Source organism: Amphiprion ocellaris, chromosome 11, assembly GCF_022539595.1.
Source record: "Amphiprion ocellaris isolate individual 3 ecotype Okinawa chromosome 11, ASM2253959v1, whole genome shotgun sequence".
Classification (NCBI taxonomy): domain Eukaryota; kingdom Metazoa; phylum Chordata; class Actinopteri; family Pomacentridae; genus Amphiprion; species Amphiprion ocellaris.
The window spans coordinates 24,392,540-24,410,298 of record NC_072776.1 but is presented as its reverse complement, the minus strand read 5'-3'; the positions used below and the strand labels follow the sequence as shown (position 1 = coordinate 24,410,298).

The 17,759-nt window shown below is 37.1% G+C and overlaps 1 protein-coding gene across 7 annotated transcripts in view; it reads right to left on the bottom strand.

Annotated features, from left to right (window-relative positions):
• The window catches only part of sema5ba (sema domain, seven thrombospondin repeats (type 1 and type 1-like), transmembrane domain (TM) and short cytoplasmic domain, (semaphorin) 5Ba), a 298,720-nt gene that overhangs the window by 77,653 nt on the left and 203,308 nt on the right, over positions 1–17,759 (bottom strand). For all 7 annotated transcript variants that reach the window (XM_055015127.1, XM_055015129.1, XM_055015130.1 and 4 more), the window contains exon 9: positions 11,323–11,608. In XM_055015127.1, the coding sequence (XP_054871102.1) occupies positions 11,323–11,608 (286 nt within the window). The remainder of the gene's footprint in view (positions 1–11,322; positions 11,609–17,759) is intronic.

Below are 17,759 nucleotides of genomic sequence, written 5' to 3'. Positions count from 1 at the left end.
GATTTATGCATATGTCAGGCTGCACACATGTTTATGTCCAAGTGAGTTTGATATGTATTAAAAGTTTGCCGTCGTTCTGTGACTTATTTGGGCTGCAGATTAGGAACGATTTGCCATTTCATGTAATTGTTGATGTTCATGGTCCAGAATCATTTTCTATTGACAGAGCAGCTAGCGTCACTAAAAAAAATGGATGTCCAACAATTGCTGTAACTTTCCTAAACAAGGATATTTGCAACTGCTGCTCCTGACTCTCTACATGCTTTTTATTCAAATGTGGCATTTAGTAGTATCTACAAACACTATTATATCAGGGATCTTGTGCTCGACCTTCTCCGATTTGCTTGAGAATGTTTTATCATAAACTATAGATATTCAAAATGTTGTCTGAAATTTTAGCTTCATATATCAAGTGTTTTCCAAGATATTTTGTTTTAAAAACTGCCTATTGACATACTTGGAGCAAATTTTTTCACATATTGAAATTTGAGGCTGTTTGAACACCTCAGGAACTGTTAAGACAAAAGCCTAAAATGTTTACTATTATTTTTCATAATGACACTGATTTAGAATGAACAAGTAGATCAATTAGTCTCTTATTATGGTTGAGTTGAAATATGAAAAAAAAAAAATTAAGCCATCATGAAAAGTCCCATCTTTGAGGTCACATTAACAAAAAATCATAATGCAGAAGTCAACTAGTGATATTTTCTGAACCATATGTCACAATAATACAAAACAAAAAATATAGAAAACTTTTCAAGATTAAATACCTGATTACACAAATGAAACAACGGTTGTTCTTGTTAAACTTTCATAGCTGATAGAGAAGGTCTGACAAATTTTACCACAAAAAGAGTCTAATCCAAGTGTAGCAGAGTTCTGGATCTTTAAAATAGTTCTCCAAGTTTAACACAACTGTCATTATCAGGCCATTTAAAGTAATTTAACGGCCCTAAAGCTCATCTCTGAGTATCTTTTTTTTTCCCTGAAAATGATCCCCTCCTGTCTAAAAATGCCTTAGATGTACCTTTACAACGTTGCTTCCTCCAGATTGAGCCGATTTCTGAAGTGCCTTCCAGTCTTTCCACCCACAACTCCCCACTCTCTGCAGCTCAAGCACACCAGCTCACCTGTCACTCTGTGTGAACACCGTAAAACTGCTCTCAGCTAAACAATAGCAAGTCCTAATACTGGTTTTATTTAACCATATAAATGGAAACCAATTCTGAAGAAGAATAATGAGACAGAAAGCTTCACTCTCCAAAATGACAGGATTGATACCTTAGATTTGTTTCACTCATGATATGTCTTCCAGCAAATAAAAAAGACCACATGAACATGTTAACAAGGTAAAAAACTTGATTGTTATCAGAGGCAGTCCAGCAACCTTTACAGCTGCCTAGAAGCTGAGAAAAAAGAGCAGAACAGCAGAACCTGCAGAATTTGAATCATTAAAACTACCTGAGGACTGGATAGTGAATCAAAGGCCTGAAACAAGTGTAATGGTCATTCTCCTTTCATACTTTGATTAATTTGAGTAGTTATCTGATTTATCATATAGAAATTATTTCACACAGTTCTCTCAGCCAAAAAAACACCAAAGAAAGATGACCAGAGAAAAGCAGCAGCAGAGCTCCAGACTGTGACGATTTATTTAATCATTTTGTGACCATTATAGGAGACAATGTGACTAAATTTTATAATTATGATCACCAGAGTGACTTTGTTTGTCACTCATTATAAATTGTCATTATATTTAGAGTGAAAACACAACTGGTTAAAAAAAAAAAAAAATTGGTATAAAACAACGACAAATATCTTGTTTTGTCCCAGTATCTTTAGTTTACTGTCATAGAGGAAAGAAACCAGAAAAAAGTCCCACCAAAGAAGCTGAAATCACAGAATATAGACAGTTTTTAAATAAAACTTTTAAAAATAATGAATCAATTAGCAAAACAGTTGGCAATAAATCATTGGAGCTGTCATTTCAAGTCATTTTTTGAGCATTTATTTGTTTTATGATGGTTAAGGTCTAGAATAATTTATTTTTATCATTTAGAGAGGCGATCATCATAACAGTGCTACATGAGGACAGTTCTGCATGGTCTGGTCTGTAAGCATGGGCATTTGGTGACAATTAAACTATTCATTTTTTTTTAGAAAGACAGGTTTGTTTTAGATCCTCCTGTCTACATAAAATCCCAATTATTTGAGGAAAACACACAAAAAGACAAGAAATCAACAGGTAATCTTGTGGTTAAAAAAAAAGGCAAAGATCTACTTTTTTCTGCAAAAATGGTTCAGTGTACATCGCTGAGATACTGCAAAGCAAGAAATGCCATGTGTTGTATGTACTGTTTATTGGTTTGGCCCAACATTTGTGAGGAAAACTAAATTTCAAACTTTAAAGCACAACAGCGTAAAGCATAAACAATGCAGGAAGGAATGTACTGATACAACTGCAGCATGTTTAACTTATTGATTTTTGTCTCTTCCAACACTACTTCACTGTTTCAAATGCTCATCAATTTCTCAACTCTGAGGCCAAAATCTTTTTGTTTGTTTTATTCTCCTTACCCTTAATTCATTTACTTATTCACTTTTTCCTTCAAAATAAGACAGCAAAATGTTAGTTCTGTCAATTTATTAACATTACATTTATCACTTATACAGGCATAATGTAAACAAATACAAAGTGTGTTGCTGCATGTCCATTCATACCATTTTTTGGAGGAAGCACTAGTGCAAAAAGTGTCTCCCATTTACAAAGATGGAAACATCAAATGGTGCCCTCACACATGACTTTAAAGATAAATCACTTGTGATAATTGTGTACTAATCAATTATTGAGCTGTTTGCTTTAGCGCTCCTTATTCGACTCCTCAAATACGGTGAAGTGTCCAGGGTCAGAGCAGTCACCTAGAAATAGATAAGGAGGCTCATATTTAGTTAGTAATGGCAGGTTAGACTCCTCTACAGCAGGATGTTGCCGCTGCGTCGACAATCATGACAGAAGGATCAACCCCCAATAAAGACCCTGAGTTAATTAAAAGACCTGACTGCGCTCAGAGGTCTTAAGTGTCCTTATTCTGATGGAATGCCTAAATCATCCCAACATAAACGCTCTGCAGGTTCTGGAAGGTGCATGTTGCAGTGCGTTTTTTATTTCCTCCTCATGTAAAGTAGGACTTGTGTATATTACCGGCTCTTTTCTTGAGTGATTCCACCAATTTCACACATCAAAATGAGAGTCCTATTTATGAGGAGGAGGCAGCTAGTGGGGAAAGCCGTGGTACATCTCGTTTCTCTGGATGAGCTGAAGTCACAAAACAACTATACTGATGTATTTATAGCATCATTGGGGTTGTCTGTGCATCCACATGGAAACCATAAATCATGTTTTCAAGCTGTAGATATGTAACCATGATTGAATTTAAATTTTTATTTATTTTTTTGCTTTTTAAGTGCCTGAACTCCTCCTGTACAGACACAGTAAGAGGACTAAAGCTGCTGTTTTTCCTATGTGGGCTGTGCAGACATTGTGTAATTAAGAAATGAGGACCATTATTTTTTGAAATCTGTGTTTTGCAAGTCACTTTACTTTCTGGAAATGTGGTTTTAAATCACTTGAAAACCTCTGTAAATGTTTGTGTTGCAAAAAATTTCAAAAATAGTTTCAAATGCTCATCAATTTCTCAACTCTGAGGCCAAAATCTCTTTTATTTTTTTTTGTTTGTTTTATTCTCCTTACCCTTAATTCGTTTACTTATTCACATATGTATTTTATTTATTAATATGATTATTGTTATTAGCATTGTCTTTGTGGCTTTTTCCCTATATTTAGTGTCCAAGCACCGAATGTTGTGAAGACCCTGTTGACACCCATGGGATTCTTTTTCTTCTCATCTTAGTTCTTCTTTTACCATGTTTTGAAATGCAAATTTAAAGGCCTAAAACTATTCAAAAACGCATGAAAATTTGCACACACTTCAGGACTGGCGAAAAATTTGATATATCAGGGGAATTGCATAGGTGTGAGCCAAAACGGCTCTATAGCACCATCTGGAAAATTTGCAACATCTACTAGCAGCATGTTTCACCTACAGTTACCAGATTTGATAGGCATATGCAGGATGTCAGGCTGAACAAAAAAGTCAGTGACAGCGATATCCTAAACCCAACAAGAAGTCCGCCATTTTGAATTGACTGGTTCAAATTTGATGATTTTTGCTCATTTTCAAGAGCGAACTCCTCCTAGGGCATAAGTCCAAATCACCTCAGATTTAGCCAGTACATTACAGCAGGTCTTAGTGATCAAAAGTTATCAAAATGTTTTACAGAAGTCTAAGGGCGTCGCCATGGCGGCTTCTGGAAGTTTGTTCCTTCGCCATGAAACACCAGGTGCTGTGTAAATGCCCTGAAGATGCTCCAATCTGCCTGACACTTTACATGTATGGTCAGAGTCCTGCCCTGATTACATCCATATGCCAAAATACATTCACAGCATGTGCTATAGCGCCCCCTGCAGCATTTTCATAAATAGCCCATGCACCAAATTTAACCTATGTCTACAAAATTTGGTATGCATATGTAGAACATCAGGGCAAACAAAAATGCCTCTTGGACCCATACTCTAAACCCAACAAGAAGTCCACTATTTTAAATTTAAGGTCAGATTTTGGGTGTTTTAACTCATTTTCAGTGATTGTCTCCAAAAGATCTCAAATTTGGCCAGTATATACAACACGCCTTAAGGTTGACAACTTGTAAAAATCATCTGCAGTAGTAAAAGGGCGTGGTCATGGTGGCCAACTGAACTTTAATGCTTGGCCATGAAAAAAGAAGTGCTGTATAAATCCCCTCTACATGCTGCAATCTGACTCAAACTTTACATGATTGATCACAGTCCTGTCCTGATGACATCCATTTGCCAATATCCACTCACAATCATAGCACCACCTGCTGGAGAGGGAATTACATGTTTTCACTTTGATGTACTATTGTTAGCCGGTTGTCCATATTTATGTTCAATATTCTTTCATCCTCTTTACACTGGCTTCTTGTTATTTCCGCCTCTTTATACTGGCTCCCAGTGTGTTTCAATTTTGACAAACTGTTTCCTGGTATATTTTATCCCTTTTCTATCGGCTAGCGGTATTTTTCAGCCTATATAAACTGACTTCAACTATGTTTTAGTCTTGTTATATTGGCTGTCAGTATGTTTCAACCTCTTTGCACTGGCATCAATATGTTTTATCCTCATTTTTAAACACCAAGTTTAACTTTACTATTTTTGTAAGACTTGTCTGTGTCATTTTGCCTCCTTATAATAAAGCACATTGTAACTCTGAAAACAGTCTATGTTCACACAAATCATTTATACAAACTTTGTGATATAATCCTTAAAATTGGTCAGCTACATCTCCACACCTTCACTTTTGCTTCACACTTCGACGTGCGCCACATCCCAACGTGCGTTGGTGTGCGAGGACCCGTTTAATGCTGCTTGCAGCTTTGTCTTTTATTTCACTTCTTCTTAATTGCATATTTTATTCATTTAATGTTATTATCGTTATTGTTATTCTTGCCTTTATGTTTTTCCCTTTTCTATTTCATTTTATTTCACTTGTTCATATTTACATATTTATTTACTATCATGCTATCATTATTATGAATTGGTATTTGTGTGTGACTGTGTGTACATGTGTGCTTTTAAGTGTGTGTGTGTGTATAATGCTTTTTTTCACTGTCATGTATTTTAGTACAGCAATGTCCTTTTAATTGGCATTTGTGTGTGAGTGTGTATATGTGTGTGCTTTTAAGAGTGTGTGTGTATATATATAATGTTTTGTTTCACTGTGTCATGTACTTTTTTGTTTTTTGTTTTTATTGTGACCTGCCAAGGAACTGCAGATGGAAATTAGCTTAAAGCTAACTCTGGTGCAATACATCAAATGGAAACATTTATGTTTAATATTGTACATGGTCCCTTTTTAAATAAAGTGATAATAAAAAAAATTTTTTTTTTAATTATTAGCCTTGTCTCTATGTTTTCCCTGCTATTTTATTTATTTTCACTTGTTCATATTTACATATTTATTTACTATTATTATTATTATTATTATTATTATTATTAGCCGTGTCTTTATAGTTTTTACCCTATATTTTCTTTTATTGTTATTTTTCTTTCATTCTTTAATAGGGCATTTTTGGTGCTTTTATTATTTTATCTGATGTTGTGCTGATTGATTTTGTAAATCTTTCACCATATTTAACTTTATTTCTCCAGTTTTCCCTCTGATCTTTTTATTCCCTGCTTGGACTGACTGGACTTCTGTTGTCGAATGGTCCTTCTAAGTTTTTGTTTTTTTCTTGCCCTGTCTGTAAAGCATTTTTTAAGCTTTGTTATTATAAAATGAGTTCTTCAAATGGCTTTTGGGTTGGATTTTGTCTGATCAAACTACCTAAAATATTTAATTTACAAAGATATGAAACAGAGAGCAAAGTGGAAACAACTGCTTGATAAATAGCTTTAAAAGATTAATTGATTATTAGAACTGTAGTTTTTCCTGTTGACAACCTGACATGTAAAACACAACAAACATACACAGTGTCAGTCACTTCCAGACCCTGTTAGGTAACACTAAAGAGAAAGAGGAGGTGGGCTCATGGTGCTGAGACCTGGTTCAGACTGAGAGCCGACTGAGGGGATAAGTACTCTGCTCCAGCTCCTACTGTTCGGTTTTACAGCATCCAACTCCTGGGAGCAGCTGTGAGCCTGTTCAATTTAGGCCAGACAGATGGAGACAGTGTTTGTGGTGATTGCATTAACATATCCAACCCCAACGAGGGACGAGGTTTTGGAGGGAGGACTGACGAGTCCCTTCAGAAAGGAAGGAGGAGACAATGGGAGAAAGACAAAAGCTTAGAGCTCAATAATTTTTCTCATTATCTCGACTCGTTTCCCTCCTCTTTCTGTATCTCCTTTTGTGTTCCCCTCTCTCTCGCTCTCTCTATCCTCTGGTTTTTCATTTCTTTTGTCGTTTCCCCGCTCTTTTCATCGTTATCTATCAGTAAAAAAAATTACTGCAGGCTGATGGGAAGCAGCCATGTAGTGTCCAGCTTCATAGGTGAGATGGCAGAAGGTGAGAGGCAGGATTCACTTCTCGCCTGACAGAACACAGAGTCTGAATACCAATGACAGCACTTCGTCACACAGTGAGATGACGCTCTGCAACACCACCAACTTTAAATAGTCTCACGTGACTTGGATTCAATTGGCAGATCTGGTGACTTCAGATTTGAGCTGAGAAATTTAAAAGCATTCTTGATACATACATTTCCTTGTATATGCAGACGATGGCATCTTAGCTCTAAGTGGGGCATTAAATCATGTTTGGCTATCGAAAAGTGTTGTTGAGAATGTTTAAAAACTAACAAAAATAATATTGTTTTCTATTCTCAGAGCCTTAGCACTAGAAGAGATAGCAAGAGAAAGAGAAAAAATGGTGCTTAAAGCTGCAGTAGGCAGGTATCAAAAAAGCCAGAGTTTAAAAAGGTCTTTTGTCCAGTATATCAAACTTTACCTGCCATAAATCATAAATAAGAAAAACTTTCATTTCCCTATTTGTTTTACAAAAAAATTAAAAAACCTAGAATCAATATCAACAGGTGTTAGTAACGCTTTAAAATTTTCTACATAAGTTTGATGTTTTATCACTTACATTTTCATTTGTTTCCTTACTTACTGCATACTGAGGCTGAATCACTAATGGCTTCTCAGTTGTGCCAAGAAGCGCAGAATTTTTAGCTTTTTTGTAACATTTGCTTTGTGCGAACAGTTTATTTTTTGGCAATTTTTGAAAATGAGATATGTAGAAATATCATAATTTTAAGCTTAGATTTGGTCATTTAGCCTATGAAACCTCACATCACAGATGAGTACTTCAAGGACCATAGGAAAGTTGAAAATCCAACAATTGTTTTTGCTTTTACAGTTTCTGGCTTTGACACATGCTGTCATTTTGGCAGTTTTTTACACTCAGTAGAAAATTTTGGGGTCCTTATGGCTAAATTTCTATATAGGTTAGCATGAACTTTTTTTGTCAAATGATAGCGGAAAAACCTGCCTATCCAGGCTTTAAGAAAAGGCCTGGGTTTAAAATATAAAGGGTGTATCCTCTTAAGAGCATGAATGTGCTTAGTTATTTTTTTTAAAAAAGCATATATTTTTCATTTTCTGGTTGACATTTTGTTGTGAGAGACGAGATAAAATTAAAACTCAGTGGGTTTTTCTGCTAGTGGGCCTGAATGTGTTCAGAAAATGTAATCACATTCAGTTGCATGTGGAAACTGCAATTTTACGGTGGCTTTGGCAAAAAAAACCTCATGGCCATAGTTGCAGAGAATTAGGTTCTTATGAAAAACAATTAGTCTCACACCTAACCCTAACCCTTACCCTTGACCAAGAGGAAATTTGGCTTGATTGTGACTAGATAAAAAGATGATTCCACATGGGATTCTAGATAATACTAATAAAGACTTTTATTGCAAACTACCCAATAATACCAACATCCTCCACCAACAACTTCTTTCTCTGTATTCAATGCTGGATATAGTGACCAAAGTAAGGTACAGTTACACTTAAATCCTCTTTTTAAGTTTAAAAAAAAAAAATTAAGTAATTTAGCTTTAACTAAACATAAAAGGCATCATCACATCTCCAATTATGAATAAATGTTCTCACTTTGGTTGCCTGTTTCCTCCCTGTAATGAAGTGTGCAATACCCTCACCTGGAGCAATCAGATGGCAGGGAGGGTGTGAGTCAGTGAGTGTTTCCAGCATCATGTGCTCATTAGCAGCAGCAGGGAGGCTCGAAACTCTGCTAAGTCATCTCATCACAGTAACGAACCTGACAAAGTGACGAAATCTGAGAGCTAAATGAAAGATGCTCAAGTGTTGAGATGTTCTACTGTTAACATTTCTGACAGAGTTGAAAAGAGCTCTTCAACACAGCTGCAGCGTGTTTGGGGTTGTTTCTATTCAAAAAGCAATGTGTAACAGTTGTTGTAATCTCTTTACAAAGTAGAAACCTGAGTTGAGTTTTGTTCTCTGTTTGAACTGAAACCTGGTTTATGTTAAAAGTATTTTCCCGCCGCTGTAAAAGCCAGTAGAAGCAGATTATGAGGTAACTCTGTGGCCATTTTGTGGATTGTTTGTGTCTCTTTTGGAACTATTGCCTCATTTTGTTATTCATCCCTGAACAGAGCCAGAATAACACACTCAGAATGACCTAATCTAAGAAGTATCTCCACATTTGTTTTCATTGTGCACACTCAATGAGGTAATTTATATGATAAATGTCAGAAAAGATATTTAAAGTTTTTGTTGCTCAAAGTAGTCCTTTTAAGGTTTTTCTTGAATTAGAGTTTTTAAACAAGAACAGACACTGTATCAGGTTTTATTGTGATTAATTTGCAGGAAATTTTGGATTTGAAAAAGAAATAAGTGATAGCTGATAATAGAGTTATTATAAGATTACTGCTCCCAAAGAATGGCAATCCAGACTAAAGACAAGCTTTTGAAATAAGTGATAAATAATGAACGGCATGATTAATCATTTCTATGTGCCTTTGGATATAATAATGAACTGTTTAGAGATCTGCACTGTGGTTAACCATCATTCATTGTCATTTTTTTGGTTCCTGTTACACTTTTACTCACTGTGGGCTCATTTTTCACTGCATTATAAAATCCAGCAGCTCTATGGAAACAGAACAATCATGATTAGAAGTAGAGGGAACTCAGAAATGTCTTTTATGCAGTATAACTAAATTTTAATGTCAGAAATCTGAAAAAAGTTAAACTTCTTTGATTATTTATTCTACAAAAATGAAAAAAAGCCTGGAATTGCCATTTACAACTTTTTTTCCCAAATGCCTACAGTTGTTACCAATACTGGAAGAGAAATTGTGGCTGTACATACGATAGATATTTTACTACTTACATTTTTATTTGCTCCATACTTGTCTCCCCTCTGCTCTGTGTAAACACTGCCTGCAGTTCAGCTGAAAAGTCACTGATTTTTGTGTGCGGTGACTGTTGGTGGCACCTGAGTTTTGAATGACTTTTCATTTGTTTTATAAGATATGGTTAAAGCAAATGGTATATTTTTGTCAAAATTTCAAATGAAACATGTAGAATTAAGTCATTTTGATGAAATATCATACTTTTAAGCTTAGATTTGATTCATTTTCCCAACAGAACTAGAAGTCACACATGATTAGTTCATGGACCTGTAAGAAGTTGAAAATGGTATGATTTTTACTCCGCCAAGGAACGCGGCAGAATTATGTGATTCTCGCCGTACGTTTGTCCTTCTGTTTGTCTGTCTGATGTTCTCTGCGCAACATTACTCAGAAACGGACTAACGGATTTGGATGAAATTTTCAGGGAAGGTCAGAAATGACACAAAGACCAAGTGATTACATTTTGGAAGTGATGTGGCTTGTAGTCTGGACCCACGGATTTGTTAAAGGTTTCTGTATCATTGCAAGATAGCGGCATGGCGGCACTGTAACTATGACAACAAATGAACGCTACGTCAGCTGCCTGCTGATGATGACACGATTGTGATCCTACTACAAATCTACCACTGCCGACAAATCCGTTGGAAATCATACGACTGAGCAACCTTGGCAGAGTACTGCGCTCTCTGAGTGCTTTTCTTGTTTCTATTTTTTTCCACTGTTTCTGGCTCCCATAAACTGTATAATATTGATGATTTTTAAAAGCACAATATGCTTTTCAAACTTCGTGGTAAGTTTTGGAATTCAGATGGTTAAATACTACTATTATATACCACTTTAGTATAATACTACTATTCTAATATTATTACTACAAACCCATGAAAATCTAGTCCAATGTATGTGTATGTGTGTTCACAGACTAAAGACTGATTAGATCAAATGTACTGAAACAAAGACACTTTCTCAAACCTTTTCAGCACAACACAACAATAAATGCTACAGTCTCACCTTGAAACGCTGCTATTGTGACAAGATAACTAGATTGACGGTGTAGCTGCATCTTCCTCAATTACTTTTCATACTAAAAGTGACACTTTCTAGTTAAAGTGTGAGGCAAAATTTGTGCAGGATAAAGGTGAATAAAGGTAAGTTTAGCATGCAACAGGTTTAAATAAATATACAACATTAAGGCTGTTTTGTGCTACAAAATGCAGAAAAAGAATCTGCTTCAGATTTGCATGAAGAAAACCCGACATGAGAAGCCAAACGTGTCTACTGGTTTTTACTCACACATTGGTGGTGAAGATGCCGTAGATCAAGTCTTGTTCAGGCAGGTAGAAGGTGCTCTGCAGCTCGTTGTAGTAAAACGGGATCTCTCCGGATCGAGAGCAGTTGAGTCGGGCCTTCATGAACGTGGTCCAGGTGTCCTCCAGCAGAAATCGCCCTCCAATGTCATTCTTGCAGACTCTCGCCACCCGGGAATAAACCGTCTTGCCGCAGTCGTGCTCCACCGCGTTCTCCCTCAGGAAGAAGAAGGTGAAGAGGCCGATGTCGTAGGCCGAGATGAAGTGAGGCTCTGCGGGGAGGAGCAGGGGTGAGAGATGAGCATTACTTTGACTTGAGGGAAAAGGAGATATTTGCAGCAGGCAGTCTGGAAAAGAGCCTTAATGTCAAATGTGTAAATGTGTGAAGCTGCAGGAGGAGAAGATAAAAAATAGTTACTAATAAATCTGTGTGAAGCTTTGATGGTAAATCCATGGAGCTATGTCTGTTTAACTGGATGCCTGTGACACAGCAAATGATTAATGTTGCTTCCTGCTGGGTGGGTTATCAGTAAAGAGACTGAATAACAGGGATGGTACCGTCATTCTTTCTATACACGATTCATCATCAAATTCATTGCTGTGAGCATTTAGAGAAAGAAGCTTGAACATGTGCGTCTGTTCAGTCTTCAATCCAACACTTATCACAGCTGATTTAACCTCCACATGAAGCTTTCACATAACAGAAAAGGATCTCCATTCCTCAAAAATTCGTCATGACCTTCCACTAGTTTTTAGTCATGCAGATTGTTCTGGCTCCATGCGCTGCCATGCTGAGTTATTTGTATCCGACATTTCTGCGGACACCTCAATCGATGCTCATTTAAAAATGCATGAAAATAAGCAACAACAATAAAGACTGACATTGAACCCATTAAACCCTCTGAACTCCAAACTGCTTCTGGGCGTTTTTTGCTTCTGTGATATTTTCACTCTTTGAGAGCTCCTTTTTCACTGCAACATAAAGTCCTGTCCCTCTATGGAAACAACACAACCATGGCTGGAAGTAGAGCAAATCCATGGTATGACAGAAATAGAATGCCATAAATCATAAAAAATAAAAATCAAAAGTTGATTTTCTTTGACGAAAAATACCTAGGCTGAACATGTACAATGCTCTTCCAGTTGAGCACGTGTTACCAATAATATAAAAAAACATAGCAGCTCTACATGCAACAGATATTTTACTCCTTTTCACTATTTTTAATTTGATTTCATACTTGTCTCCTACCTGTTCTGTAAACATGGCCTGCAGTTCATCGCATTTCAGCCAAAAAGTCACTGAATTTTTGTCACGTTTGCTAATCACAGCGGAGTCACTCTTGTCTTTATGGTTATGCAAAATCTGAATACTGCAAACAGATTATTTTTAGCAAATTTTTGCTAAAAGAGATGTGCAGAATAAAGTGATTTTGATTAAATATCCAAATTTTTTGGTTTGTTTTTGCATAATTTTTGGATTGGGGTATGTAGAATAAAGAGATTTTGATTAAATAGCAAAATTTTAAGGTTAGAGTTGGTTACATTTATTGACAGAATGGCTCATAATACGATTATAGGTTTAAGGACTGTTGGAAAGTTGAACATCTGAGTCTCTCTGTTTTTATAATTTCTGGTTCTGATAAACGATGTACTTTGATTGATTTTTTTAAAATATAATGGGCCTTTCAAACCCACCAACAGATTTGATTTCAGCGGGTTGATATGTAAAAATGCTCCTTTATGGTTTGACTTAATTCCACCTAATTTGGACAAAAAAAAAAACCCAAACTAACTAAAGTATATATATATTTTTTAAAAGCATGGTTACTGACTAGATTGTGGCAGCTCATGAAAACTTGGAAATGTGTTGTTTTTACAAGTGCAGTACAGATCGGCCTGCACTGAGTTTCAGCCAGCAAGTCTTCTGTTGAAATATCCCTGAGAAAGACAACCGAATCTGTGAATACTATACTAACATATAATATTGAATTTGAAACTATTTTATTGATAAGAATAAAATAATTGAGGCCAACAATAGTAACAAGGTAAAGCTATGGTCACCTCTGTTTCCTGCTGTGACATTTCTGACTTTAAATATGTAGAAAGACACTGAAAATAGTAAAAAAAAAATAAAAAATAAATAAATAAAAAATCAAACATTCTGCCACACTTCCATTTTGACACTGAGCTGACTGTGGCTTCATCATACTGAAGATGTGCTACTTGTGAGCATGAAATAGAGAAAACACATCCTCTGCTGCTGTCGCTTCGGTTTTCCACTGGGACCCGTAAGTGATATCCCATAAACACAAATGGAAAAAGCAGCCTTAATTTGTGATACATGTACATCCATACAAAAGAAATAAGCACAAATCACGGTCACAAAAAACATTTAAAAAACACAGACACTGCAAAAATGATCTTGAACAGCTGTTAATATGAGAACATTTTTTTTTTAAAACGAGCAGAAAGAGACCAAACTGCTCTCTGATTCCATCTTACATCCAGTCGTTTCATCCAAGCACAAACTTGGGCACTTGTGGCATTAACAGTGCAAAGCTACAATCAGCAGAGGGAGGGATTTGAATTTTTTGAAATCATAATCAAGTTTAAATAAAAGGACAGCTGATGCAGAAGAGCTCACACTCTGATAACTGTAGCTATTCTGCCTGAATGTGGAGCGAACATGTGAAAAATGGGGAAGCAGCTGCGGCTAATTCAGCAGGTGATCTAATCAGCTTATCCAATATACATTTAATGAAGAGCAGGTCTTTGGAAGTTCATTCTGGGCCTGTGTTTCAAATTTAAGGCATACAGAGTAAAAAAAAATGCCATAATAAACCCGACATATTATCAATGTTATTACAAATCACAGCCAAAGGTAAACAAGGCAAAAAACTTCATCCAGATCTCTGTAATGTGCTGGGCATCCCCATTAAGGCAGTTAATTAGCGCTAACAAGCATGCAGATGAACAAGTGAGTGGTGTCACACCTGCTGGGTCACTGGTAATAACTGCAACCGACGCTGCAAATCTCCATCCGGACACGTTTTCTTGCAGCTAAAGGCCACATGAAGGACCCGCTTGTGTTTATGCATTTCTGAGCTCCATAATGGTCGTGTGTTCAGCGTTCCTACCAGAGCTGTTCTGTGTTTACATACCTGTGTTTATGTGAACCATTCGTGTGTCAGCCAAAAGCCAGGTGGAGCCGACAGATTCTGCATAACATTACAGAAAAGTGCGTGGGTACAAATGCGATGAACAGAGCTTTCTTTTTTTTTTGCAGAACCCTGATGAGTGGTAAACAGACTGTTCAATCTGGCAGAATGATTGGGTGCTGCAGGAGCGAAGGTGCCATCAGGAGCATCACATGATGCTTCAGATCAAACAGGATCAGAGGAGAAAGAGCAAAGTGATTTAATATTCACACTAAGAGATGCTGCAAGAATGCAGAAATAATTCTATGAAGAAAGGGGGGATGGTGTGATGATGGTTAAACAGGACAGATGGGTCGATATGCACTTTTGTAAGCTGGTTAGATGCCAACACCCAGATTCTTTTTACTTGTGTGTGTGTGTGTGTGTGTGTGTGTGTGTGTGTGTGTGTGTGTGTGTGTGTGTGTGTGTGCGTGTGTGTGTGTGTGTCTGTGTGTGTGTCTGTGTGTGTTTTCTTCACACTGTATTTGTTGCTTAGTTGGATTAGTTGTGTATTGGTTCTGGATGACGGTGGGCATCTGTTCAAAAGTTTTCAGTCAGAAATTGCAGGATTGTGTGGGTAAAAATGTTCAGCTCGATCTCCTACAAAGCAGCCGTGTATCCAATAAACTTAACTAAATTAAACTATTTTAAGTTTTTAAGGAAACTTATTTTCTCCTGGATTATGTTGAGTGTCTCATCTCTTTCCAAGCAAATAAAGCACATTCTGTGAAACCCTTGTTTCCACTTTAGGTTTAGGCCAATACAGTAAAACATTTGATAAATATTTGTAGCAGACACGGCTTGGCTTTCTATTGGAATGCCAAGGATTAGACCAAACCAGGTAACAACACATCAAACTGTCATCTTGGACGATAGACAGAACCAGAATCCTCCCTGTTCCCAGGAAAGAGACTCCATTAGTGTCAGAGGTGAATTACAGCAGGACAGCTGTGATTTGCCTCACAATCCACAGTTTTCTGTAGAAACCTGCAATATTTGTTTCTTTTGATACCTAAGTGTGAATCTCAAGACTTCCTGCGGAGGGACGAAGTTTCACAGGACATTGACATTGTAGAGGAACACCACTTAAAAAGACACAATGACTCTCATATAGCTGTGAATGTTCTTGATTAATGTTTCATTCATGTTCAACCCCCTTTTTTCTCAGGAATGTCAGTTCTAGTCTCATCTGTAGGGAGGACATCTGATAAGGAAAGCCATAAACTTTGCCACATGCCTGGTTCGAGACACACATTTTTACACTGAAACAAACATGGACTCAAATACCTGTTTCTGATATCTACTTTATGTTTTCATGCATACCAAAATCACAATAAGGAGTTCCGTTATGACATATCCAAACTTCTCGTCTGTAGGTGATATGGGGACAAAATTAAGATTTTGATGAAATAATCAAATTTCTTGCATGGACCCACAGAGCCCCCCAGCAACGTCGGAGGATGCTACGATGTCGGGACGAATTCCATAATAACCACTGTATTACCTTCAATTAAGAGTGTAAAATGTGAAATTGGTATCATTCATAACTGTACACATGAAATGTAACACATATCCTCACGATGACATATATTTTTAATGTCTAAAGCACATCTGATATATAGTTTGAAGGTATAAGGTAACTCACATATTTGTTAAAATGTATAACCTTGATTCTTGCTTATGTTTTATTGATGGATCATGGTGAGAGACGGACAGATCATGTTTGTGCGCATAATATCATGTTTTAATTCGGTTTAACAAATACTGTTTTCCCCTCCGTCTGAGAACAAAGACAGAGTAATCAGATTTCCAAAAGTCGCGGGAAAGTTCCTTTCTCTGCCCAGGGCTATCTGCCATGACAAAAGGTCAGACAACACGTTTCATCGCGCTCTTACATTCTGCTCTTACACTCTTCTCTTCCTGCTGTCCTGAACGTGCATCCTTACACCGCAGCATCTCCGTTCTTTCCTAGACAAGTGTCGTTTTAACTTTTACTCTGAAATTTTACTTTGTCTCGGCATTCTTTTCTTTATCTCATTTTTGTCGCTTTTTCATTTTTGCAACATATTTTAGACACTGCTCAATTTCAATACAAGCCTGAGCTTACATGTTTTAATCTGTTTTCTAATAAGAAATAATTGGAATCAAATTTTTCCTTTTTCTAAATTTCACCACGGCTCAGCTCTCAAGTTTCAACATCCTTTTTATTACTCGGCTAATGCCGACTGAAAACCAAACGAGAGCCACCGTTAAACAAGTTATTTTTCATCAATCCTGGAAGACGCGCATACAGAGCCCTGAACACCGGCGGCCTGATTCATCACCTGTGTGCCTACACATCAGACGCCTGCTGAGACCCCCGACTGTGCTGGGAGCTTCGACGGCAGAACTCGTTGCTTAGCGACCACATGATGCTTGAAACAGAGAGTTCGGGCGCCTCGCAAGGACGTCACCGACCTTCTACTGTTCCAGCCCAAACGAAGACTCCAAAGCAGTGCTGTAAAACGTAGGAAAACTTCTTTCTGTTCCTGCTTTGGGTTGATGTCATTAATAACTTGATTATTTAAATCTAGTCACTCTTTAGCGTATCGATCATAGTCCAAATTACCAGTTCATTGTGTTAGACCGTCCACTATCTAGCCTCCTTTCACCATAATTCTCTTCCTTTGATATGTTAATTTGACTCCACACACACACACAGACACACAAACACACACACACACACGCACGCACACACACATACATCATATTTCTCACTATACATAGCTCACCTGTAATGTCTTGGTAGAATAGTTAATAAATGTTTTTCATTTAGACCAATTCACGGTCTCCCCTGCAGCTGTATGTTAAGGTGATTTAAATGTGAGGTGATATCGGTAAGAAAGGCCATGTCGCACAGAAAAGCTGTATCCCAGAGTTTGCGGCAGTACGCACTCGTATCACAGCGAAGACGCTCCTCTAAAAACACAGGGAGTTCAGTGCGCAGCACAAAAAACCTTTCCAAACACTTTCCACAGCTCATCCATCTGATGTCAGTGTGTATCTGTGAATCTTGATAGGTAGCATTCACCTCTTTCAAAAAGGCAATAAAGTTTCTGTGATTGAGAGCCCTGTTACCCCCTCAAACAAGATTAGTGACTATGGAAATAGTTTGAAAACACATTATTATAAATTCCTTAAACAGAATCAAATCAATAGTCACCCACCTGATGTATGATGCAGTGCA